At 47.8% G+C, this 25,745-nt stretch overlaps 1 protein-coding gene across 2 annotated transcripts in view; it reads right to left on the bottom strand.

Moving 5' to 3' along the window:
* COL5A1 (collagen type V alpha 1 chain) overlaps positions 1-25,745 on the bottom strand; it is a 127,352-nt gene that overhangs the window by 43,485 nt on the left and 58,122 nt on the right. For both annotated transcript variants that reach the window (XM_048966446.1, XM_048966447.1), the window contains exons 8-24: positions 23,689-23,835; positions 23,357-23,413; positions 20,327-20,368; positions 19,985-20,047; positions 13,697-13,771; positions 12,083-12,175; positions 9,599-9,655; positions 9,418-9,471; positions 9,107-9,160; positions 8,320-8,373; positions 6,994-7,047; positions 6,156-6,209; positions 4,782-4,826; positions 2,648-2,701; positions 1,540-1,584; positions 1,029-1,082; positions 511-555 (exon numbers count right to left, since the gene is read on the bottom strand). In XM_048966446.1, coding sequence (XP_048822403.1) covers positions 511-555; positions 1,029-1,082; positions 1,540-1,584; positions 2,648-2,701; positions 4,782-4,826; positions 6,156-6,209; positions 6,994-7,047; positions 8,320-8,373; positions 9,107-9,160; positions 9,418-9,471; positions 9,599-9,655; positions 12,083-12,175; positions 13,697-13,771; positions 19,985-20,047; positions 20,327-20,368; positions 23,357-23,413; positions 23,689-23,835 — 1,047 coding nt within the window. The remainder of the gene's footprint in view (positions 1-510; positions 556-1,028; positions 1,083-1,539; positions 1,585-2,647; positions 2,702-4,781; positions 4,827-6,155; positions 6,210-6,993; positions 7,048-8,319; positions 8,374-9,106; positions 9,161-9,417; positions 9,472-9,598; positions 9,656-12,082; positions 12,176-13,696; positions 13,772-19,984; positions 20,048-20,326; positions 20,369-23,356; positions 23,414-23,688; positions 23,836-25,745) is intronic.

Here is a 25,745-nt window from a genome sequence, read left to right as displayed (position 1 = left end):
GCCAACGTGCACCTGGGGAATGACAGCTCTGCCAACTCCATAAGCTGATCCCACACTCTTGTTTAAACCCTGATGGTCCCAGCACTGCCAGGGGATGCAAGAACAGCAGCTACCTCACGTCAACAGCCATAGAAAACCACAGATTGTTGGCACAGGTCAGGAGAGGGGACAAAAAGCGTGACCCAAACACACAGCTCTTCCCATTACCATCCTGCTCAGACTTACAGGCATTTAGCCCAATGAAAGAGACAATTTTCAGCCCTCTCCTAATGTTTTGCCATAGGCTGCCTGCAAAATGTTTCTGTTAAAATAGGAAATGAATGCAAATATTATGAATTAGAGGTAAACTGTGTTTTCTTGTCTCTCTTCTGTCTGGAATGAGGCACATTAGACTTTCATGGACACGGCTGCAAACAGATGTTGCATATGGGGCAGAGAAGCAGCTGAAGCAGCAAATGCATATTAATGGTAACAGTTGTCTTAAGTCAGAGCCGCAGCATTTCATCATACCTTCTCTCCTGGGGGACCAATGGGGCCTTGTGGACCTGGAAGACCCTGAGAACAGAAAAAAGCTCGGGTCAGTAAGGAACAAGCTATTCATTCCAAATGCTTTTTGGCAGTGCCTCAGCTGAGCATCATTCCAGTGCCTGCGATGGCTGGGGATTTCCCCAGCTCCATTCATTCTCAGAACGTCTTGTGAGAGACGATGAAGTTTTGCTTTAGAACAGCCCCTGGAGAGCTGCTCTGCTTTGTGGCTCTTCTCCCCATGGTGGGAATGGGGATGCTCTGAGGAGTGCCCAGAGGGCTGATGCTGGGACTTGGACATCTGCATCACTGCTATGGTTCACATGCATCACAGCTGAGAACCAGGGGTATCTGAATTTGGGAGTATTTTCAGGAAGATTCTGAACCAGCGATGTACATTCCCACCAGATCTTATTGCTGGTCCTTCTGTTGACTGGTGAGCAAAAGATGCCCAAAATCAGCAACCCTCTGTCCTACCAATAGAAAAAGAGTTTCCCTCTTACCTGAGCACCTGGGTTGCCCTGCTGGCCTGGAGGTCCTGGCTCACCCTGGGGACCCTGTGAGGAGGCAACAGCAGAGCTGAAGGCAGGAAAACAAGGAACAGAGCCACCAGCTCCTGCCTGGCACCAGCCCTATCACAGCATCCTGAGCCTCTGTTCTGCAGGAATCCATTTCATCCCAGCAGCATAAAGTAGGAGACACAAAGATCCCTCCTCCCTCCCCCCATCATTTAAGCTACAGCACTTTGATATTCATTAGAACAGCACACATCTCGATGAGAACGTCTGATCTTTCATGGGGAAATAATGTGTAATTCCATCAGAAATTATAATAAATTAACAACCATTTGCTGTAGGAAGGTACTCTCTATGGTTTTCACAGGCTCTGATAGGAGCCTAGACCAGGCTAAAAACCAATTAGCAAATCTAATTTAATAGAGTACATTTCACATTTTGCATACACTCTCTATCAGCAACGCCTGAACTGTCTGGAAAATGGGCAGCAAGAACTTACCACGTTCCCCTTGGGACCGGTTTGTCCATCCATACCAGCCACACCCTGGGAAAGGATTTAAGAAACAGCATGAAGAAAATATCTGCCTCTTTTGTACCTCAAAAACAGGGGAAAAAAATGCAATAAAACCAAGAAAACATCAGGAAGCCCTTCGGACCACATGGAAACGGAACCATTTCCTAAAGGTGTTTGGTCAAATAGCCAATTCTATGATGTTACACTTAAACCGACGCCGTGTAAATTTACACTTTAAAAGTCTTCGTGGTCTTTTCCCACTGGTTTAACCTTCCTCACAAGCAGAATGAGCACCTGATTGATGAGCCCTGGCCGGATTGCTTCCAGCAGCACACAGCCTGGCCACTAAAAGGGTCACGAGCTTCCTAAGCATCTCCAGCAAGGTGTACATGGCCAAGTGCAGACCTTGGGATGGGATTTCTGCTTTCACCACTTTGCTGTGGGGCAGGTTGGCTTGAACGTTCCTACCAGTGTGCTTGTGTGAGACCTGACACTGAATTTCAGCAGGACTACAGTTCAAAGTGAAGATGCCTTCACGTCCCGGGAGGGGTTAAGGACCTCCCAAAATTCACTATTAAAGCACTGACCCCTTCAGCTCTCACAGCAGCACAGGGGTTCAGGTCTTAAGTCTGGGGACTTCAGTGAGCTGCAGTGAGTTGCAGAGCAGCCCTTACATCAGCACTTCCCCAGCCAGCAGGGCACAGCAGATAAGGTGACTGCCTCCTGCATAACTGCATGTTCCTGCCTTGGCTTTTGCCCAGAATGTGAACAAACCATTCTAAAGGCTCAACAGCCCTCAGGCAAAAGTTAATAGCACAAGGCACTGTGTTAATAGCTCTCATTCTTCCCTTTCAGCCTGAGCTAGGTATTAATTTCTACTCAAATGGGCCAAGCCTTGAGCTGCCATACATAGATGAGACAGCACATAAAGACAGGGCAGAATACAGCCTTAGAGCTGTAACTTTTTTGGAATGCTTCTTCTCATGTCACAGATGTATGTAGTTACACAGGTGCATTATCTGCTTGAATGATGGATGGGCACAGGGTGGTGTTAATGAGATGGCCAAGGAGGGCAGCAGCCCTGGGAACTTACCGGTGGCCCCGGTGGTCCTGGTGGCCCCTTGGGTCCCAGAAGTCCTCGAGGGCCCTAGGAAGAAAACAAGCAGGGTCAGCACTCCCCAAGCTCCCCCACAAGCACCACACTGCCCAGCACAGCTTCAGTGCCAGCCAATGCTTCTGCACTAACAGCATCTTCCTGTGCTTCAAAACCAGTAAGAGAAACCCTTTGTGAGTGCATCCTTGAAGTGCTTTTGGTAAGCTAAATAATATACACTCAGACCTTTCTTCTTTGGATTGGAAAAAGGCTATTTCAGCTACTTTTTTTTTTTCTTTTTTTAATAAATAATTTAATCATGTTCCTGGATTACCCTGTAGCAAGCACAATGATGCAAAATACGTTGCAGCCAAGTCATTCTAGCTCGAGAGCATTATGAAAAATGAACCGATTCCACTAATGGATGATTAGGGTTAACATTTCCAAATCGCTCCAGATTTAATTTTAATCATTGACAATCTGTACAACTCAGCAAGGCTGGAAAAGGTTTTCAGCCTGCAGCACAGAAGTGCATTTTCAAAAGGCGTTTGGTTCTTCAGCCACAGCTGCTTACTGCAGTGCTTTCCTTCCATTTTTATCTTTCTCACCAAGCTGAACCCAGCATCGCCTTCAGGGAAATTCAGGGACATCTGAGAACTGCTCTGGTGTGGCAAGAGAATTGTCTCTGATTGAGAGGGTAAACTCAACAGTTCATGCTTTGGTTTGTTTTGACTTTGCAAAGCACACCTGGCAGCTCCTCTACCTGGTGGCTGTGGGGCCAACGGGACACATTGCTAGGCAGCCCATTCCCAGAGGTCCTTCCAGGCTGCTCTGATGCTGGTACAAACCAGCTATGGGGATGAAAGGCCCACCACTGGTTTTTGTTGCCATTATATTTGGTAAGACTCTTTTTTGGCTTAAAGCAGATAGAAACGAGCAGATTTGGGATGTATATTTATGACCAGTAAGTTTCTTGCAGTGTAATTAAAACCTCTCCTCTGGCCATCACAGATATCTTTTCTTGCATTGCTGCTATAAAGATCAACTTCTCTGCACACGTTTAACTTCCCCTTTTGTTACTCTGTTACCTTAGCTCATTAATGCTTTTAAGAAGTTAATAACCCAGAAGTTATTGCTTAGACTTGTGCTGAGCAGGTAGCTGGGTTGATTAATCATCCTCAGAAGTTAATCAGACATCTTGTCTGTAATTTAGTTCCAACGAGCCCATAAATGCCAAGCCTTCCTTTCCCATGTGAAGTGTGTCCAGCAGCTCCATCAATTACTCTTGAGCCACCACACCAGGCCTTACAACAACAAAATAAGGTATTCAAGGTATCTCCTTGAAAACAAAGCTGATGGCCAATGGCAGGTGGTAAATGTTCTTTTGACAATGAAGGAAATGCATTTTGGATATAACGAGCGGCCAACAGCAGTATTACAGACTGAAGTCTACAGCCAGCCAGAAACAGAGTTTATCACTGCCAACATCATCATAAATACTTGGTTCTTGAGGCAGAAAATGGTTTCCGAGTCTGAAATTGAAAATTCAACTGTTTCTTTTTGGTGGGATATTCTGACAACACGTGGAGCTGCAGGCCAAGCCATTGACAAAATGTCAGTTGCAGCTCCATGCAAGGTGAACAAAGCACCAATCCATTGGTCATGGCCAATGTCATGGGGTGAACCCTGCGAGGATCACACCCTGAGATGCAGTCCCACAGTTTGCAATCACAAAACCCCACATTTCACATACACTTAGCATACATCCTTTGCCCCCCCAGCCCGCTTAATTGACTCCTAGACAATCCAGAAGGATACAGACAGGAAATGAGATCGACCTAAGTCAAGCTTTACCTTTAAAATGACCAGGTTTAAGTCTAGCCACTGAGCAAAGAAAATCTCACTCATTAGAAATCAAAGCTCAGAAAGGTCTGAGTTTCTGCATGTGGCAAGAAAAGCAGAGCGGTCATTAGGGCAGACCCTCTGAGCGTACGCTTGGGTCTTCAAGCCAGGGAAGCTCAGTCCTGGCAGAACCTCAGGGGTCCTCAGCACCTGAAGAGCTGCCCCATAGGACCCCTAAATATCATGATGACACCCAGCCCCTGCACAGCATGCCAGAGAAGGAGATACTCACAGGTTCTCCGGGCAGCCCTCTGGGTCCAACTTCTCCATCATCCCCCTGCCCGGCAGCGAAGGCACAGAGAGACAGAGCACAGCAGTTATATTTCAGTCACATCACAGGTGTTTCATTCTTGTTAAATAATAATCACACTGAAAAGCAGCTTCCCCGGAGCAAGGAAAGGGTAGCCATGCATAAGGGAGGCCTCATAAGCCGCGAGACTAAGACTGCGTGTGCAGAATTTACCAAGGATTAGAAATGCTGTAAGGATACTTCATAATTCACGTCGGTGTTTATAAAGATGGATTTTGCTAACAGACAAGATAGTGTAGGAACAATTCAGGCCATGTGAGTCAATAACCACAAGATTTAGTACTTAACGGAGTGGGAAGCCAGCGTGGGCACGCTGTCCTGGAGCCAGATTAACCCAATGGATCCTCAGATAAACCAGAGGGGTCGTTCCTCATCCCCCAACACCCACTCTCTGCTGGTGCCCACTGGGAAGAACTGGACAGAGCTTCCTCCAACTCACTGTTTAACCACTAAAAACTCCCCTAGGGACACCATGTCACACCCAGCTCACTCATTCTTAGGAAATCAATCCTAGCCAGCACTTGTAAACCCTCCTGTGCTGCCAATAAAACGCACTCTATCACACCCAGCTACGTCCTCCAAGCTTCTCTGCCCCTTACACGGTTCTTTTTCACTTTACACTTCAGAAATCTGCTCCTCTCCCAAAAGACACGTCCGGTCTTTTCAACTTCAAAGCACCGCACATCCACAACGAATTAATCCTCCCAACTTCGTGGTGAGGGAGGTGTTGTTATCTGTGTTTTACAGAGGAAACAAATAGCCAAAGGTGGAAAGAAAACACGGCGGAGCGGGATTAGAGCCTGAGAAATCCATACTCGCTCCTCCAATTAAACCACACATATCTTTGAGCTGTATATTTGCCATCTCTCCTCTTACACCAGCACTCCTAGGCCTGCAATCACTTAGTTTGAGCTTTGCTAAAGGCCTTCTGATTATTGACTACACCGTGTTAAGGCAGCGAACAATTTCATCTTTGCCTCCCACATCCGTCTGGCATTTCTTGCTACAATTTACCTTAGAAAACAAGCAGCACAGCTACACCATGAAAATGGTAGGGTTTTTTTTTCTGACAAAACCAGAGCTTTCTGACCAGATCTTTAGAAAACACATTCCTCACAATGTTTCCTCCCACCAGTGCTCTGCTTGCCCTGTGCACGAGGTGATGTGCTGCACACCATGGCAGTGAGGGACTCAGTGCTGGCTCCCACCACATGTCTGCCTGGCATCACATCTGCTGCTTCTTTGCAGGGCTTAGTTATGAATTCCATGGACTGCTGCATCAAGAGAGAAACTTACCCTCTCCCCATCCTCTCCGGGTGCCCCTGGGGGGCCGTGGGGACCTGGCTCACCCTACAAAGGAAAGACAGAAAAAACCTCAGGGGAGGTGGACACAACTCTAGCAATGGAAGATATTGGGTAGCACTGAGAAACCTGACACTAGGCTTGACTGCTGCGCCTGCACCATGTGCTGAGGATACTCGTACACCTGCATTCCCTTCTCCCTGCTCTCTCTGAAGCCCCTCTGCACATACTCAGTGCCACACACGGGCTCCAGCAACTTCAGTAGAGTGCAACTGGGGCTCTGCACGCAGCCAGCCCTTCATCCAAGGTGTGCTGGCTGCTCCACTTCTGGCTGATGAAGCATCTCTCTCAGGCATCATCTTCCCTTTCCTGCGCAGCTTGCAGTCACGATGCAATCTCTGCCGTTCAAACACTTGCATTCTTTATCAAGTGCTGTCTGCTCCCTCTGGGGAGAGGAGGCATGAACAAGCCTGCCGAAATAACAAGCTTCTTGCTTTTTTCCCCCACTGTTTAATTATGAGCTAAAGAAAAGAATCCCATTGTATCGCTGGCAGTTCCCACCCACAACAGCACTAAAAGCAGGCTTTGCCTCCTATTTTTTACCCTCTATTTTGTTAGAGTGATTTCTGCCCCCACTTTCAGGCAGCCCCAGAAGGGTGTCACAGCTTCCCAGGATGTGAATGCTGTGACATCCAGCACCCTCCTGCAGGACACTCCTGTCCTCATCACAGTTTTGGGTTGCCCCCAGCACTGCTGCCCTCCTCCCAACAATATCCTCCTGCCAATGTTTCCTTACAGACTGCAGTCAGAAGACAGGTGGGAGATAACTCACTCTGTTCCCCTTCTCGCCAGGCAAACCAGCCAAGCCATCAAACCCTCGGTCACCCTAAAAGAAAAAACAGGTTAGTGCACATTTCCCCCTGCTCTTGAATACCTTTCCGATTTGTTTCCTTTCTGTGTCAAGGAGGGATTGATTTTCTCCCTCAGACATTTCACCTCCCATCAGACTGGTGATGATTTCACAGTTACAGATTGAATGAAAGAAAGAGGAACAAGCTCAAATAAAGTCATTTTGCCTCTCCCCTTTTTTGCTCCAGCACCTACGCATTTGTTAGTTTTCCACGTGGATTTTGGAGCCTATCAATCATCGAAAGCATCTCACTCCCAGAAATGTTCTTCCAGTCCGAGCAGACAAATGTATAAACAAACAAACTCTGGGAACTGTCTTAATGCTGCCAGGCTCAGAAGGCAGATCTGGTTCGCCCTAAAGAGCACAGTAGGCTGGTGGACTCAGTGACTGCACACGGAAGCTGAAGGGTATTGCAAAAGGGGTGATTCCATGGACCTGTAACCAGTCACTCCTTTATTTCTGCCAGGCTCTGGGGCATTGCTCTGTCTCTGCACACAGCACTGTTAGCTCATTTCCAGCTCTGCTCGTTATTCTGTTTTCCCTTCTTCCCGGGCATCCACTCCTTTGGGGGCAGTCGATGCTCATTAAAGCACTTTACTGGATAAATGATTCGCAGTCTCCTGTCTCTGTATCAAAACCCCCCATCTATTCCAGCTTTAAGTATCTACATAATAAAGTACTTAAACCTTTAATACACGATTCCCCGAGCAAACTTTCCCTGCATTCAATTTCAGTGGAACAGCTCCTCTCTTGCTGGATAATACCAGCAGATCTCAGCTGAATGAAAGGATTTTGTCTCAAATATAAATACAGTGCATTAAAATTCCTCCCCACGCCTTCTACATTTTCTCACCCAGTTATTAGGTATTTTTTCTTTGTAGTTATATTTCAGGATATTTCCAACTGCTCATTCATGTTTGTTTTTCGTAATTAGGATTCCAAAGTATTTGTTCTACAACTGCAGCCAAGGGAGCATGTTTCATTCTTAAGAGGATCCAGCAATTTAATAAAGTTGCATCCAAAAAAAGAAAGAAAGAAAGAAAGACAATCTATCGCTCTCCTGCCTTCTAGGTGTGTGTTTAATTTCCCCTCAGTTCTCAAATGTAGAGCCCACATCTTCACAGGTGTCCTGAGACCATTCCATCCACCTCCCCCAAGCAAGGTGGGCTCCCCCTGCCAAGGATCCTTCTGTTCCTGCTTGCTACCAAGAGATGCACATTCCCAAAGCACACAGACACACGATGCTACCTTTGGTCCCGTCTGCCCTGGCATTCCCCGGGCACCATCGCTGCCAGCTCGTCCCTGCAGGAGAGGAAAGCAAAGTCAAATGCAAAGTATGAGGCAGGGCGGCGGGGACATCTGCTCTTCGGTTGGCAGCTCAGGGAGGTTCTTGTTGAAGCCAGAACTCTCTCAGCAGCAGCCTTTGGTAAAGTGGAAATGCTGCTCTGCCCTTGAAGCTCAAGGCTGGTGCTAACCAAGGCCTGGGTTCACTGCATGGGTGCTGGGAGACGGTCTGCAAGTCCAATTGGAATAAATGACCTTCCAGTACATTTTCAGAAATGCTGATGCCCACAGATTGGAATGAGATGAAGGTTTAGTAAAGGCTTGCTCATTTCTTCCTCTGGTAAGCCGACACGAAGAGCCAGTGGGCTGCCTAAACCAAAATTTTGCATTTGTGCCATAGGGGCACCAACAGAACAAGTCAGCATCACTCTGACTGATCCCAGAAACACGCAGGGACCGGGACCTCATGCCCTGCAAACGTGGGATTGCCCAAAGCAGCACACAGCACTCCTACATTTCCCATCCCAGCACTGCAGAGCCGAAACCCGAAGACAAGAGCGCTGGAAGCACGGCCGAGCAGCTCTCCCAGCTCCTCTCCTCCCCACCCTGAGCTCCCATCCCCACGTCCGTCTGCCCAGATGGACCGAGAGGGCCTGGAGCAGCCCTGCTGGCCGTCGGCCCGCTCTTGTGCAATGCTCTCAGAGCTCAGGAATTGCTTGGCAGTGGGACGGAGCGCTCCCGGGACACTCACCCTGCGGCCTGGCTTTCCTGCCGGGCCAGGAGGGCCCTGGATGCCTCGTGGACCCTGCAATGTGGGGAGAAAAGAGAAAGAAATGCTGTCAGGCAAAAGCAAGACAAATGGACCCTGTGTTGGTCAGAGCAGTGGCTCTGTAGCATTTACACAGCCACCCACACCTCATCTCTTTTCCAGCCATCTTTGTGGCAGCAGAACAGCCGGGACTGAGGGCACAGTGAGAGGCTTGGTGTGAACCTGCTGCTCCCATGCTGCCCTCCAAGCACACGCCTCCACGTCCCCTCACCCCCCGACCCTCCCATACACACCTGAGGTCCCATTTCTCCAGCTTCACCCTTCAATCCTCCACTGCCCGGGGGTCCCTGTAGACACAGAAGAAGATCCGTTGCATTTTGTCCCAACAGAGGGAAGACCCAAAGGTCGTTAAGGAGGATCCATGCAGGTAATAACTGAGAGCATCTGCTGTGCCAGCATTGCTTTGTCACTCACCATGGGGCCGGGCCGCCCAGTCAGACCCATCGGACCCGCCGGTCCTCTCAGTGCCAGCTGCAACAGAAAGAGAACCATTGCTTTAGTCATGTCCCTGCTTTGCTACGATGGGACAAAGCAACTGCCGTGCCACGAGCTGCACTGTGCATTCTGTCCATTTGCTAAGAAGCACAAATCCTTGCAGCATTTTCCACCATTCCAATGAATTTACCCCAGAGTACACTGTAATGCCAATTAACTCCTTCCTGCATCCAAAAATGGGCCAAGCCCAAGGTCACATGTAATATTTCACAAACAGAACAACTCTATTTCCAGCGGAGGGGGCTTTAGTTGAGTAAGGGGTCACGCAACCAGACCTTAGGTCAGCAGTTTCTATGGTGGGTAATGGGGCTGTCCACGCTTTGTAGCATCACTGGACAGTGTGCTCTCATGATAATTCATCACTTTATAAGAGTTGTAATTGTCTGTGCGCCCTGGCAATTAAAATCTACCCATGATTGAACTTGAAAGTGTTTAAACATTGCAAAAACATGGGATTATGAGGCACCATTTCACAACTCTCCTTTACAAGGGAGCTGCTCTGAAGCACTGCTGGCTCGGTCAAGGCTCGGTGACTACAGAAAGCCAAATTTCAGGGAATAAATCAAGCTAACAATGCAATTAACAACATGCTCAAAAAAAAAAAAGAAAAGAGGAAGGAGATGAACTTCCCCTGCAGGACTCCTTTCTCATCTCTACCACAGCCTATCATTTCCCCCTTTGAAATGCCTTTTATTTCCCTATTCCTGGTATCAGGGATTTCAGCTGAACTCGTCTGATGATGGGTTGATGTTAGCCAAGAAATGGATCCTTTTCTTTGTAGAAATATTCAGCTTCTCTTCCACAGCCTCCAGCTCACTCAGGATTTGGGCTGTTCTTTTTTTTTTTAAGAAGACCTTTATCCCAAAATGGAAAGCAAAATAAAACAGAGAAAAGAGACTTTTCTCTGTCTGTGTGTGTTGGGGGGTACTTTGTTTTTTCCAATCTGTCACTGCTTTTGTAAGGCAGAAAACAAGCCAAGAAGAACACCAAAAAAAAGGGGGTCTGAGGAAGAAGATGCTTCCCATGAAAAATTTGTCTGCTCAAAAACTCCATTTCCCAGCAAAATAAATACTGGTGAAAAAACTGCAGGCAGCCTGGAAATTAAGAGTGACGAGGTAGCACAAGAATCATAATACACCAATATTGCTCTCAGAGGAAGGTTAATGGATAGGAAAATGCAGTGGCTGGTGGCGTCAGGGCCCTGTGCTCTGCCTGAACATGTGAAAAATTGAACTCCTCAGATAAAGCAGAGCTGGATGGAAAGCAAAATAGCCCTGGCTGAGCTCAAGTCCTCGTTATAAACCTGAAAGGGGCATGTGTCATCCTGCTGGTGGTGATTCCAATGGACTTTATTCCACTCAGAGGTGAAAGGGATTGGTTTTACAGCCCATTTCAGCAGCTGAAGTGAACGCAAGCTGCTCAGAACAGCAGGCTGACTGCATCCAGGGCAGAAGAGCGCAGGGAAGCCCTGAGTGACTGCATTTGGTTAGAAGAGGAGCAAAGCACCCAGGGCTGCATCTCTCTGCTTACAGCCTGCCTAAACCGTCATGAATTTTCCCCTTGGCTGCTCACAGCCTGGACAGGACTGGGATAAAGACAGCAGCAATGTGCTTATGGTGGGGTGCCTACATGATGCTTTCAGCTGTAATTGTGCCAGCTGCTTTTCTGCTTTGAACAAGCTAATGATCAAAAGTAACCTCAGAGAAGCACGCATGAAAGGGAAGATTCAAAGTTGTACCAGCTAGAAACGAAGTCTTATTTTGAAGAGATGAGTATGTACAGCCTGATATGCTGACAAACTCATCCAGCCACAGAACAGGAATCGTACTGGGAACGTGCACAGCCGATCTCGTTTCACCAGCCAGCTTAAATAACAAACATTGCAGGGGATTATTTGATCATCAATCAGTAAGGTCATCTGAGGGGAGAAAAAAAAAAGTTGCATGGATATTCATCATGCATTTTCAAATGAACGCATGAAAGGAAATTGTGAGCTGCCTGCTGAGATTCATGGGGCTGGGAACAGCTTACATCTGTGACATACATTCAATTATTGAGTGAGGTTTGCTGGAAAAAAACGAAAGAAAGAAATCCCCTACAGCATATACCACAGCTTTTCATATAGACTCTCAAAACTGTCAGCAGAAGCAGTGAATGCTACAGTAGGGACTGCTATGGCTCCTGGCATCAACAGAAAGCTCTGCAGGCAACGAAAGACCGAGGTTTAAGCCCAAGCCACGCAGGCATCACCACCTCAAGCCATGTGGCCGTCCCATCTCAGACATGGACTGAGTGGCTGCTACCAGCACAGATGATGAAAGCATGCAGACAAATGCTCTGTCAAATGTACTCTGGTCCTTCACTTCAATGGGCTGCAAGAGATCCCCCCTTTCCCTCACTTACCCTCGCCTGCTGTAGGATGGCCTGGGCTTGGGCCTCCTGTGCAGAGACCATAGGTCCTTTGGAGCCAGCATCTCCTCCTCCACTGAAGCGGAACTGGTGGGAACAAGGCAGAGAGCAGGTCACTGGATGCTGCCACTACATGCAAGCGTTGCTCCTGCACAGCTCTGTTCAGCATGACTGATCCAATCCCACCGCTATCCTTCTTGCTGCCCCATTAAGTGTGGTACTCTCAGGTCACCCAGCTGTTTCTCACCAACGCACCCATGCAGCAAATTCTGCTGGTTCAAAGCAGTGCAAACCACAGGAGGGCTCGTGGGCTTTGCACTGTAAGGACCTCACACAGCACAGCTCCAAATGAACAGCACAGTTCTCCCAGGCCTATGCAGATGATGTTGGCCAGGAGGTCAGGATGCTGGGCTGCATTTCCCACTGCATCTCCACACAGTGCATCTGCTTGCTATGGGACGGAGGCTGCATTTCCCACGTGTGGCCACATACTTCAGAGAACAGAACTTGCCCCAACGCTCAAAACCACAACCCCTCAGCACACAGAGGACTTCTGAAGCAGAAAGCATTAGCTTTTTATTTTCCTGAACTTGAAAGGGAAAGAGTTTACTGTTTTCTTCTGCCTCTTCCACCCCCAAGGGCTACAAACCCACCCTCTGGGACACACATCCTCCTCCTGCCTTAGCTGCACGCGTCCTTAGGGCTTTGCAGGAGGGACTGCAGAGCACAGAACCTCCTTGGACGGCTCCTTCACCTCTGCTTCACCTCAGCGCCGTGCCTGCTTGGCACTAGGTGTACGACCACGCAAACTTGGCAAACAGGTTCAAAGAAACAATTTATAGGCCTAAGGTTGCTTACCATCGGGGCCAACAAATGCATTGTAATGGCCAGCTGAGCTCCGTGTCGAGCGCTTGGCCTGGGCTCTGCTCGGCACCCTGCCAGCATCCTACATGCATATCACCCCACCATTTGGAGCCTGTACAAGAGTGCTGCGGTTTTTCACTCAAGGCTCTTTCCCTTTGGTACCTAGCCACTTATTTCCAACAGCTGGTTTCCTCAGGGAAACCTCACATCAAAGCAGACACAAAATATAACCGCTCGTTTTTTGTGTCCCAGGACCAAGAAGGCTGACTTGGTGCTTGTTAGCTTCGTGTAAGGGAAAAGGACATACAAATTAACCACTGCTCACCAAAACAGAGCAGTTAATTCAGGTGCTTACAGCTTCAGTACCTGCTATGAAGACGCCTTAGAGGTTCCTCACCCTAAACGCAGGGTTCTGCAAAAAAAATTTGGCCATTGGAGGTGTCTTCAGTTGCTTCCTCATGACTTTCACTCTCCTACACTATGCCAAGGCCTAAGCAATGATGGTTATTCATTGCTTTCAGAAATTGCAGTTCACCTGCCCTGAGCTTCTGACCTGTGAAAATGTGCCAGCGCTTTGCAAAATGTAAATTTGTAAGGGAAATGATCCAAATCCGTCTTTTGCACAAGAGAAAATGTGCCCTTGGTGTACAGGGGACTTCTGCAAAAACAGGCTCTCGGCAGCAGCGAAGCCAAGAAGCAAAGCTCATTTTAGTGCTGCTTTTTTTTTGCTTCATTTATACTTACAGGCAACATAAGCATTGTCCCTGGTGGTCCTGGTAAACCATCTGCTCCTGGAAGACCTGGGCGGCCAGGAGGTCCCTGTCAGAAGGAGAAATAAAAATAAACTTCTGTAGCATCGTCTTAGTCATGTCCATGCACAAGTGGCTGTGGCTGTACAGACATATGTCACAACACAAAGGGCTCCCTATCTCGACAGCTCACACCGAGCATGCTGGCATCCTGATGGTCTGGCAAACTCTGTGGAAGTACATCTGTAGGCACACATGGTTTTTCTTAGCAATTCCCTCTTCTTACATGCTGGCTCCCTTGTTTTCTGTATCTGCCATAAGCAATGTTCAAGTGAACAATAAAAGCCTCTACCATGTTCCGAATCAATGGAATCAAAGGTTAGTTGGGTCTGTTAAAATCTGCTAAAAAGGTATATGAGACTTCATAACTCAAGTCAGTGAAATAGAAACAGTGGAAAATAAATACATTTCCATACATGTTCAGTCACCTGAGTCATTCCGTTTTTCTCTCCTCTGCCTTTTTTCATCCTATGAGACCACTTCTGTCTACAACGGAGTGATCCTGTCAGCAGCCATAAATCAGCAAAACTCCAAGGGCCTGAATGGAGCTGTGCTGATTAACATCAGCTGAGTGTCTTTAACTTGCACTGAAGAAACAAGTATGCAGTAAAAGATGTATTGATGAAGCTATAAATAACCAAATATGGCCAATTTTCCTATGACAGCCCACAGATTATTTGCACTCCCAGCTGCGTACTTGGCAAGAAGTTTAGGCTAACCCAAATTTGCACATCCATCCATAACCCTACAGAAGAGTAGGAGGACACCCAACCACCCAATGCACATGCAATAATTGCAATTTTCACATCAGCTTGAGGAGCTGAAGACAAGCATGATTTGATCTCATCCCAGGGAGGCCCAGAGGAGCCCTGGTGCTCATTTCATGGCAAGGCAGGCAGGATTACCTGACCAACAGCTCAGGTTTGAGGGCTTAGGCACTGCCCTGCTCAGTAAACACCAATAATAAATTCATCTTTGGGGAACCAGCACTCTTGGAAGAGCAAGCAACAAACATCTACATTAGTTCTAACTCTGTTCAACTTGCCCCAAACCCTCAAGCCTGTACAGACACCAAATGAAAGGGAAAATAAAAACCCTGCCCCAAATCCCACATCTGTGTGGATACACAGCAAGGACACAGGAGAAGCTTCACGCTCACCAGACAAGGCAAAGAAAGGTGGACGAGGATGGGAGAGGGAGAGAAAACAGTACAAAATCTATAAAGCAGAGCATTTTTAATGAGATTAGTCTAAGCATTATGCTTGCCCCATTGTCCTGTGGATGGACCTGGGTGCTCATTGAGTCTATTTCTAGAAGGGTGTCTAACTCATCTCATCAGACCCTCCCTGGTTTGGGCTGAGGTCTCAAGATATGCTGGGGAATGGAAGCACATCACCTTCCCCCACGTGGTGTCTCAGCCACGCAGCTCCCCATTTCTGCAGGAGCACAGGACTTCACCTCACATCTCCTCATTCCCTCCTCTTCCATTCCTTCCACATCTTATTTAACCTAACATCTCCTTTGTCACCTCCCTCTTAAAAAGGAACCCAAAAGCACCAAGCCCTAAATTAGAGCCCAGCTCTGGGGAATGAGAGCCATTGTTACTCCACCCCATGGGGCTATTTCTGTGTCCTGCACCACAATTACAGGGCAGCCAGCACCAAAGCCAGCCCAGAATAACAGCCCAGCACTGCAGCTGGTGATTGATCAGCACAGCACTCAGCAGCTCCCTCAGCACCAAAGGGAGCTGTGTAACATGCTGGCCCATCCATTTCTCAAGACATGCTCGTGATGTTGTATTGGTGCTGTTTTCTTAGCCTGGCTGACACCAGCATCCCTGACTCCACCGATGAGGTGCAGAGGGCAGTCCCATCTGCTGCAGCACAGCACATAAATAATTTAGGCCAGGTTCACCTTTATATAATAAACTTTCCTCCCTCTCGGCGCTGGTCCCACAGAGGATGGATCAGGAATGGGGTTGTTTATCTCTCCTTGTGTGCTCTGCCCAACAAACGGTTGGAAACAGTTTTCTGCATCAATGCCTCGTTTTGTTCCAGGTCGGGTGTGTGAGGTCTTCTCCATGCGGTGCAGAGCAGTGGAGGGCAATGGAAAGGATGGAAATCCAGACCATAAAGCACTTTGTAAATTGCAATTCAGGCTGGCTTGCAGAGGCCTTAGAATGCCTTTGAGAAACGCAGCATGCCAGACTCTCAGTCGGTGTAAAAATCTGTGTCGCTCTCATTACATAAATAGAGATCTGCTGATATATAGCAACCAAGAATGGGGACTTCAGCTTTCATTTGGTGCAGTGCTCTACAATGCCATGCTGAACGTAAAAACTGATGCAGTATTTCAAAGGAATGCTTTAGCTGAAATCTTACTGCATTTGTTATCTAGCTCCTTGAGTAGGAGACAGTGACAGACAGTGGCCTTCAGAGCAGTGCCCAGCAGCACGGACCATGGGCCCTTAATAGTCCAGTTTTGAGCTTTAAGTCACCCTCACAGAATATTCTCCTCCCATTTTTGGTCCTGGCCAGAGAATTACACGAGCAGAGCATTCAGGGCATTCTGAGCAAAGCAGTCTGACACAGGAACTGAAAGTTTCAAGACTTTTAGAACCTCACAGAGGGCATTAGGGACCCTATTACACTTCTGGGATGCAAAACTGTCCTCAATGGAGATGAGTCCACTGGGACACAAGGACTGCGTGGTCTTGGGAAATACAACACAGGCACTGAGACCAACCTTTGCTCAGAGCCAGAGGCTGACAGGAGCCCAGCAGCACCCAGACACCCCCCCCAGTTACCAACACAGCAGGGTCAGTGACCAAGCTGTGGTCTGTTCCAGTGCTGTAGAGCACCTTGCCCAAAAAAACCAAAAAAACAAAAAGCATATTTTTCTCCCAGTTTCTTCATTCCATTCTGGAATACTCCACATTCCTTTCTTTCCACTACTGGAAAGACCCCCTCACATCACTCCTCCCACAAACAGGCTGGCTGCAGCTATACTGGTGTCACAAGCGCTTCTTCATGCTGTAAAATTACAGGGATAAATGAACCAACCAACATAATGAATAAAACAGAGCTAAATGAGTGTTGGCCAATATTAACATAGCTGAATATTGCTGTTATATTAATTCAGTACACCTGTCTGATTGCAAATATAAAGTCTATCAGATGCAATATTCCTCACTATACGCATATAAGCGCCATGTAAATTCATGAGCGACAGGCAGGGTTAATAATAAACAAATTAAAGAGGAGCTGCTCTAATTGAAGAGAGTGTTTTTAATACAGTTGCAGCTCCTGGCTTTGCAAATTCATTGCTTCTCTATGTGCAATATGTCGTATTATGTTCTGTTCTGGACACTTAGCAAAAGCAAGATGTGCACACTGTGCTTGAATGCGAATTGAGCCTTTTATTTCAAGGTGTGTAACAGTAACATCAGGGACAGCGTGATGCTGCTGATGGGCTTTGCGTGGAGCCTGGAAATGTCCAGGCCAGGCAATGCCTGCACATGCATGGACAACTGACAGAGGTATCAGCCCCCTCATCAGCACGGTCAGCATCCATCTCATAACACAAATGAACTGCTAGGAGCCAAAGAAGAGTAACAAAGTAGTAGAAGAGCAAGTTGGACAGCACACAGCCAACCTCTGAGCGGCATCCCATGTGTTAAGCCAACCTCTGTGCAGTGATTCATGGGTTAAACTAACTTCTGTGAGCAGTGGCTCAGCCCACCGCTGCATATTGACTTTCTGAGCTCGCAGACACCGATCAATGGAGCTCCGTCAGGGCCCCTCGTTCTCAGTCATGTCACAAGCACAAGAAATGTTATTACTGTTCCATCAAAAACCAATAAATACACCTGGGGCGTAAATGAGGTGGGGGGCTTTACAGAAGCACACTGGGGGGGGTTGCAGGAGTGTAGTAGCAGGTAAACTGCAGCCAAATCCCCAGAGACCAGCACTGCAACAAAGAGCTTTAATTAAAAGACCAGGGCTCAAGTCAGCCACATTGCCACAAAAAGACACCAACACCTAAACTATCTCCTCAAATACACCTGAAAACCAAAAGAGAGACCTCCAGTGTGGGTCAGCAATGCGTGGGATGGAGATGCACTTTGATGGGTGGGAGAGGAAGGGTGAAAGGGTGGTGCTGGGAGGGACGAGGGATAGAAAAGAAACTCAAGAATGCTTTTTCAGAGCGACCCCAAGCATTTCCTGCAAGGGATCAGAGTTGGGCTTTAAAAGCTGAGGGTGGAAGAGGGTGGGGGGGGGATAACCAGTCCACAAAAAGGCTTCTGTGGCACGGCGGCTCAGCCCCTGCTCAGTGCAGGGAGCCCAGATATGAAGGACTAAGGGAGAAATACTTCAGTGTTCTGCCCAATTGGTGTTCACACGCTGCGATGCATCCATCCTGGAGTGGAAAGGTGATCAGCCACTTCCAGGATGGGGGACATGGCTGGTGCAAGAAGCAATAAAATCCAAAGGTTTGATGCACATTTGACATTGACTTCAGAGGAGGCCACAGCAAGTCTCCAGGATCACATAAACATTAAAAATGAGTCTGCACTGAGCTCCTTTGTCATGTAGAAATCTTGTTCTCATTCTCTGTAATGGAGCAAATTCTCTCTTGTTCATTCCGGGTCTTAGGTTATGCAATTAAAATTGAAAATTAAGTGAAAAGAAGAGATAAACAACAATGCCTCAACACGAATCCTTAATAGAGAGCTGCAGCAATTAGCTGTGCTAAGACACACCAGAACAACACAACATCCGTTGTCTGTGCAGACCTTCCCACTCTGCATGGACAGAACTCAACAAAATCCAAGGGAATCTGTCAGAGGAACGGGAAGCCATGCAGATATAGTGGGTCTGGGTCTCCCCATCCTTTCCCAACCAGGTTGCAGGGACAAATGGGACACATTTCCTTATCCCAAAAGCAGCTGCTAAAGCAGCAGAAGATGCCATGGTGCCAGGAAAACATGCTCAAGCCCTGACCATCACACTGGGAACTGAGAGCTGCTGTGCTTTCCCAGAGAAATACTGGAAATAAAGGTCCCAGATTACCTTCAGACCCCCATCTGCAGGGTTGCTTTTGCCCTTTTGGCCAACAGGACTGCTGGATGCCTCAAGCCCACCAACAGCCCAGTCCTTAGGGCTGCTTTTATTTTTAGGTGAATTTCTGATGCCCACTAAAACTGCTCCCAGCAGCCCCCGAGCCCAACGCTGCCCTGGATGCTCATCTCAGTGCTGCTGCCCAGCCACCCTAGAGCTGGTTTTGCTCAGTGTGAAGATAATCCAGGCTTTCCCAACACGCCTCACTTTCTCTTTTAACCACTCTCTACAGAAATCTGTGCTGTTCCAAGTCAAAACAAGTCTCATTCACTGCTGATGGGAGAAAACATAGAACCTCTCAAAGAGAAGATCATGCACACAGCGTCCTGGGCAGGAAGACATGCCCCAAATAGAACAGCAATGTCCTAGCAGCTATTCTGAAGGCATATGTGACTGCACTCAACGTAAAAATGCATCAAGGTATCGAAACAGATATCAAGCTCCATTTGCTTTGCTCATGCAAACTTGCTGAAATCAATGAATTTATCTATACAAGAGGTTGGCTGCACCAAGGGGGATGCGCTGGTGCTCCTCCAAAACCAAGCTGAAGTTAGGTCAAAAGCAAATGCACAAGTGCTCAGGCACAGCATTGCTAAATCACATCAGTCACTCTCTAGTGCTTGCTGGTTCAGTTCAATAACTCATCCAGTGCAAAGGTGAGATGCTGCACAGAGCAATCCTCCCAACAGGGGCAGTCTGGGACACAAAAAAGGTGGAAGGAACACAGCAAGGATGGTGGAGTGACCCCAGGGGTTGTGCTGGGATGCAAGCAAGCCCAACCCACTGCTGTAGTGAAGACTCAAAGTTGTGGTCCCCAGCTGTTCGTCCCTGGATGCAAAGGTTACCTTCACCACAGTACAAGCACCCTTTAGGACTGGCAATCTCTTTGCCTGATCTTATCACAGTATCATCATAGAATCATTGAAGGCTTGGTTTGGAAAGGACTTTGAAGATTTTGAGGCATTAAAACCAAAGATTCAGAGGGGATTGCTATCAAATGCCTTGCGCAACCAGCAGCATGCAGGACTCCAGTGCTGTCCCCTTCTGAACACACAAACTGATGAAAGGCATCAGCCAAACAGGAGAAGAACAGGGATACTCACTCTCTCCCCAGGATCTCCCATTAAGCCCACAGGTCCAGTTGGTCCTGGAGGTCCTGGAAGGCCCTAGCATAGAAAAGACAGGGAGAAAAAAAAAAAAGCCACTGAATGGAAATGTGTTATTATTTGTAACATTCATGCAAAGAGGAGGAAAAGAAATAGGGCTTTCTGTTTATTTTGACTCCAGAAAAACCAACCCCAAAGCATTTATACGCACACACACGGCATGTGGAAGCAATAGAGCCTGGGACCAGCTGTGTGCTGAGCCCTGTGCAGGCATCAGCCCCCCGCAATGCATGCATCCAGCTCCACCAAGCTGCAAGGTGTAACCCCAACACCACTTACTGCAGGGCCTTCGGGACCAGGGGGGCCTTCCACAAGCATACCCTAAACAGGAGAAAGGAATAACAGCGATTAGCAAGGCACATCCTCAAAGCCAACCCAACTTCAGGGCTGCAAACCCAATGCTTTCTCCATCCTTAAACAGCCCAGGCCTTGCTGCTAGCTTCCACACTCCCTCAGTGACATCATCAAAGCCAAATATCATTTATTTGGATCATGCAGGGCATGGAGAAACAGCCCCTCACCCCAGCATGGGGCTGCCTTCCTGCTCACTGCCTTCCTCCCCTCACTAAAGGGCAAAACTCAGCTATGGAGACGGGGAGAAGAGCTCCTTTTTGGGAAGCAGCAGTCTCTGAGACCCAGCAGCTTGGAGAAAAAAAACAATAGAAAGTTAATAAGCAAACTGCAAGGGTTTTGGGTTTTTTTTTGAAATTACTTTCCTAGCAGGCTGCACACTGTGATTTACTCTGTGTACCCAGGAAATGACTGTGCAGGCAAAACAGCAGAATTATGTTATTCCATTCCTTTTCATCTAAATATTTTGTCCTAACTTTAAATCAGGTCTAGCCCATACTCAGTGGAATTGAGCTGTTTCTGTTCACTTATTTATTTGGTTGTTCTTCCCCTTCATGGCTATGTAAGAGGCCACAGAGAAATCTCCCATTCAAGCAGACAAACGCTTTCTAGAAGTAATTTCACTGCCAACCATGGCGGCATTGCTCTCCTCTGGCTGGGAATTGGATGTAATCCCTACACAATACTCTTTCAACCCACACTAAATATGAGCTCCTTGCTGTTGAGGGCTACCAGGATGGGGCAGGTGATCCTGATCCCCCAGCAATGACACCCACAATGACACCCGGAGCTATCAGCAAGCATCTCCCCACATAGGGACCACAGAGCCCATCCCCACTGAGACAAACGATGGCACACTGGTGTGTTGCAGCCTCCAATACAGAACCCAACACCAACCCTTCCCCTCCCCTGTGCTAACAGTGTCTCCAGGCTGATGCAGAGAGCCCCAAGCCCACATCAGTCCCTCCCAGAACTTTCTGGGGATGCCACCAGGGTTACTATGGCCTGAGCATGCACGGGGCTGAGCTCTGCTTCCCACGGCCGGCTGCAGGATGCTCCTATGCACAGCCTGGGTTAATTAGCCCATTCACGATGCAAACATCCTTGGCATCTTCCCATATTTATCAGTTGGTTTATGTTGAGCTCCAGCTTTAGGGACATCTGGAGATTCTCCTCGGTAAGAGATCACTGCTGTTTACACGACCGCTCATCAGCAGTGGGGATATGGGAGGCTGTGGGGGCATGCCACCATAGGGGACTGCCTTGGGGGCGGCAAGCAGAGCACATGTTTGGGGCCATCCAGGGGAAGAAGGGATGTCACTCCCCTCAACACCCCGTCGCCACCCACAAGTGAGGCTCACACTGCAGAAAAAGCACAAAAACTGGCCACAGCACAGAGAGGAGCTGTGCAAAAGCTGATCAAACCCTCCCTGAAGGCAGCTGTGAGCACCTGACTCTGGCCCAAAGCAGGGAAAGGCAGCCTGTCACCCCCACAGCTGGACCACGGGGGTCCCAGCATCCCGACCACAACCCCGAGCAGCCTGTGCTGCCCTGCTGCTTCCAGCGAGCGTCAGCACAGAGCAAGGATTGAAAGACAGGCAGCTCGAAGGCAAAGATGAGAGAATTCAGCAGAAACCCGCCTTCGGTTTTTCTTTTCACCCCTCTGCTGCAGCTCTGATCGAAAACCAGATAAAGAACGCAGCAGAAGTGAATTTCTCTCTGTTAAAGAGGAACTGAACGGATAGGAACACAGCGGCATTTGGTCTTGTTTACTCTCTGGCAAAAGCTATACGTGCTCCAGTGTTTTGAAATAGCAAAGGCGGCCAAATTCTTTCAGGATGATTAAACTTAACCATTATTTTGTAACGTTTCAGATTAGTTCCGGCCCAGGGTGGGCTGCTGAAGCTGCCTTCTCCATGTTGCTGCATGGTTCAGCAAAGCGTTCGCTCCTTGCCTTTGTCTGCAGAGTGAGAGCAGGACCCAGAAGGGAAGGGTCAGAAATGCTTTCATAAGGCAGTGATGGAGGCCTGTGAAGCCCAACTGCTGCCCCCAGCTCCTCACTCTGCCAGCATCGGCAATGTCTCCTTGAGAAGGAAATGGAGGAAGAATTGGAAGAGAAAAGAATGGACTGTGGGTAATGGGAAGTACAACTGCTTCCCTGGGCACTGCTTGGGCTCTCTGCCAAGAGGAACTGGGCTAACTGAGCTGCTGGTGTGCAGCTTGGCCCTTTGGAAATGTGGCTGGCAAGGCGAGTACAGCAATGTCAAGCCCTGCTCCCAGCCCCAGGAGCACCCCAGCACCTCAACAGGGACACAGACATGTGCCAACAACCCCTTGGTCCTGCTGAGGGCATGTGAGCAGCATCGGGGAGCCCTGGCTCTATCTGCACCTATGGGATGCTCTGCTGGGCACCCACCTTTTGTGTAGATTGCACAGTTTATAACCATTCCTTAGAAAGCAAAACAGGAATGGGTCAGAGTGGAACTGTAAAGAAGGAAAGCACTGATGCTCCCCCTGGGACAACACAGGGCTTTTCTGGAAGCTGCTGGGACCTGGGAGCAGGCAATGGAGCAATCTGTGCCCTTTATTTGCACAGAGACAAACCCATTGGCTGCACCATTAAAGCCATCCCCAAGCAGAGGTTTTGGGTCAGAGTGTGGTCTGGCCCCAGGCTGCAGGAGTAGCATTGTGGGACCTCCAAAATCCCTATAGAGATGGGGAATGGCCTCTCCTCTGCCAGGCACTTCCATTTTGGAAGGTCTGGGGTTGCGCTATAGCAAATGAGATGTCATGGGAAATTGAGCACTTCCTTCCTAATTTAAGCTGCTCTGTGAATTGTCTTAAAAGGAAATAATTACGGTATTTTATATTAAAATGGACCAAGTAATGGGAAATTTTCTTCTCAGCTGTATTACCAGGAGCACCACACCATAGAGAACGCAGAGAAGTTGTGCTTACCGGCTCTATTATGGCAGGCTCGCCCTTCTGCCCCTTCTCACCCCGTGGGCCTCCAATCTGCAGCAGAACAGAATGGAACAGAACAAAGACAAGCAGTCAGAGAGAGCATCACCTGAACCAACAGTCTCGAGCAGGAACAGGAGGCAATGCCACGATATCTCTGCACAGCACAAATGGAGCAAGGAGACGTTGATGGCATGGCAAACATTGCCTCTTGGGTGGATGAACCCAAGTGGGATGGGATCCCCACCTTTTGCATTGCTCGTCTTGAGCTGTGGAGGAAGAAAATAGTTTCTGAAGCGTGCATTTGATAGGAAAAAAAACTCCCTCACCCCTTCATAGATGGTGTCCTGGTTGGCAGGCATCCCAGGCCCAATGTCAGGAGACACTGTTCTGTCATAATAGTAGTAATTCCCATCATATTCTTTTATCGTTTCCTCAGTAAAGTCTTTATCCAGGTTGTCTCCTCCTTGAGTAGCCTGGAAGTGAGAGCAGCAATACGTCAGGCTGCAAATCTCTGCAGGTTGTGCAATGCTGAAAGCCCAGGAGGGGACCGAGGGGTTTGGGGAGGGAAGCAGCCTCATGCTAATGGTTGTCAATAGAAAGCACAAGAAAAGTTTAGTTCTGAAGTTTTAAGGTCTCCAAGTTTTAAGTAACCTCCAAGAGCCTCCCCCAAAGGAAGGCAAGAAGAATGGAAGGATCTTCACACAATTCTGGCCTTCCCCAGCAGCACCAACCCTCCCCCCAAGCATAAAATAACAGTGAAAGCGCAACGGTCTGAGTGAGGCAAACAAAGCAGCACAAAGCAGGGGTTTGTGCTGGGACATCCCCACAGACTTCAGAGGCTTTGAGAAATGTGGAACTGAATTTTCCTGCTCGCCTTCCACAGCCTGAATATTGAAGCCATCGGATTAACAAGCACCAAGTAAATGAATAAATCCCATCTCACCATCCCAGTCAAAAAATGCAACGCGCCGCTGTGAGAAGCAAATTACAGGAGGAAATGTGGAAAAATCCCAGTTTGTTTATACAAAGCCCTCCTGTTTGTTTTGTCTGCGATCCAAGTCCACCCTGCTTTTCCAAAAAGCAGGGGCAGATTTTACAAATCTGATGCATTAACAGCTAAAATCCTTTCCGCATCTTCACAGCAACAGATGCTGCAGTACAGAGACACCAGACATGCATCACAGTTTCCTTCCTTATGTCCACCTCCCTGCCCTCTCTGCAGCCACTTCTCTCCTTCAGTTGGAGGGGCACTATAAGGAAGGAAATGTTCTGATAATCATTTTGTTTCCTTCCCTTCTTGTTAATGAACAAAATGGTCCATAAATTGAATTACTTCCAGTGCTTCCCAGAGAGATTATCTCTTCACTGCTATGAATTCAAAATCACTTAAATGCCACCATCATTTGCAGACCTTGTTTCTGTGCCAGAACTGCTCAGAATCCATGAGCATGAGCATCTGTATCTGCATGCAGGAGGATTTAAAGAAGCCTCATTAGAAGGCAGCGCGCTTCCTACTTCTGCCCACTTTCATCATTTAATCAGCAAGGAGAACTCGTGACAAGTCATTCCATCTCATATTTTCCTGAACCAGAGCATTGAAAACGTGGGGACAGAGGCAAAATCCAAAAGAGCATCACTGAATTCCACAGCTCTGCTACAAAGCAGTTCCCAACAACCCGCATCTCTCCCCGTTCCCTTGCTATGCTGTGGCCATTTGGGAAATGGTTATGTCTGATTACAGCAACATTCAAGGTATGGAGCAGAGAGCCTCAAAAGTGAATTTCTTTGCCAATATTTCACAAGAAATCTTCTAGGAATGATTCTTAACCCAAAGTCTGGATAAGGCCAGACACTGACATCTCAGATGTAGTCCTTATGTGTTTCTGAAACAAATATTTGGCAGCACACAGCTAACAGATCCAAGTTGCTCCCAGATCCATTTTTTGACTTTGATAAAATATGAAATATAAAATGATTCTAAACTACTCCTTTCTAAACCACTTGATGATGGTTCCTGATTAGAAAGCTGGGAAAGCTTTGCATTAGTTTTCCTTTGCACCGTGCAAACGGATCAGGTGCTGTCACACCTCTGCTATCCTGTTAAAACTCTTTTTATCTGCGTTTGCACTTTGAAACCTTCAAGCTTGTTCATCTCCCTACAAAGCTTTTAGAGAGAACACAGCAAACTTCCTCAAATTGCATTTCGTGACACGAACATCAGAAATGCCTCTTTTGATGTTTTGATATCCCCAAATCAATTTGCTTGGAAGAAGATAACATCCTGGATTAGAGGGCAGAGCAGAAGGAAAGCTCTCTGTGCTGAGATCTTCAGGTGCTTCGAAAAGAGAAAGAACAAAAGCAGCCTGAATTCAGAACACAGTGC

This window comes from Lagopus muta, chromosome 19 (assembly GCF_023343835.1).
Source record: "Lagopus muta isolate bLagMut1 chromosome 19, bLagMut1 primary, whole genome shotgun sequence".
NCBI classification, from domain to species: domain Eukaryota; kingdom Metazoa; phylum Chordata; class Aves; order Galliformes; family Phasianidae; genus Lagopus; species Lagopus muta.
The sequence above is the reverse complement of the archived record's forward strand: the minus strand, read 5'-3'. Positions and strand labels throughout refer to the sequence as shown.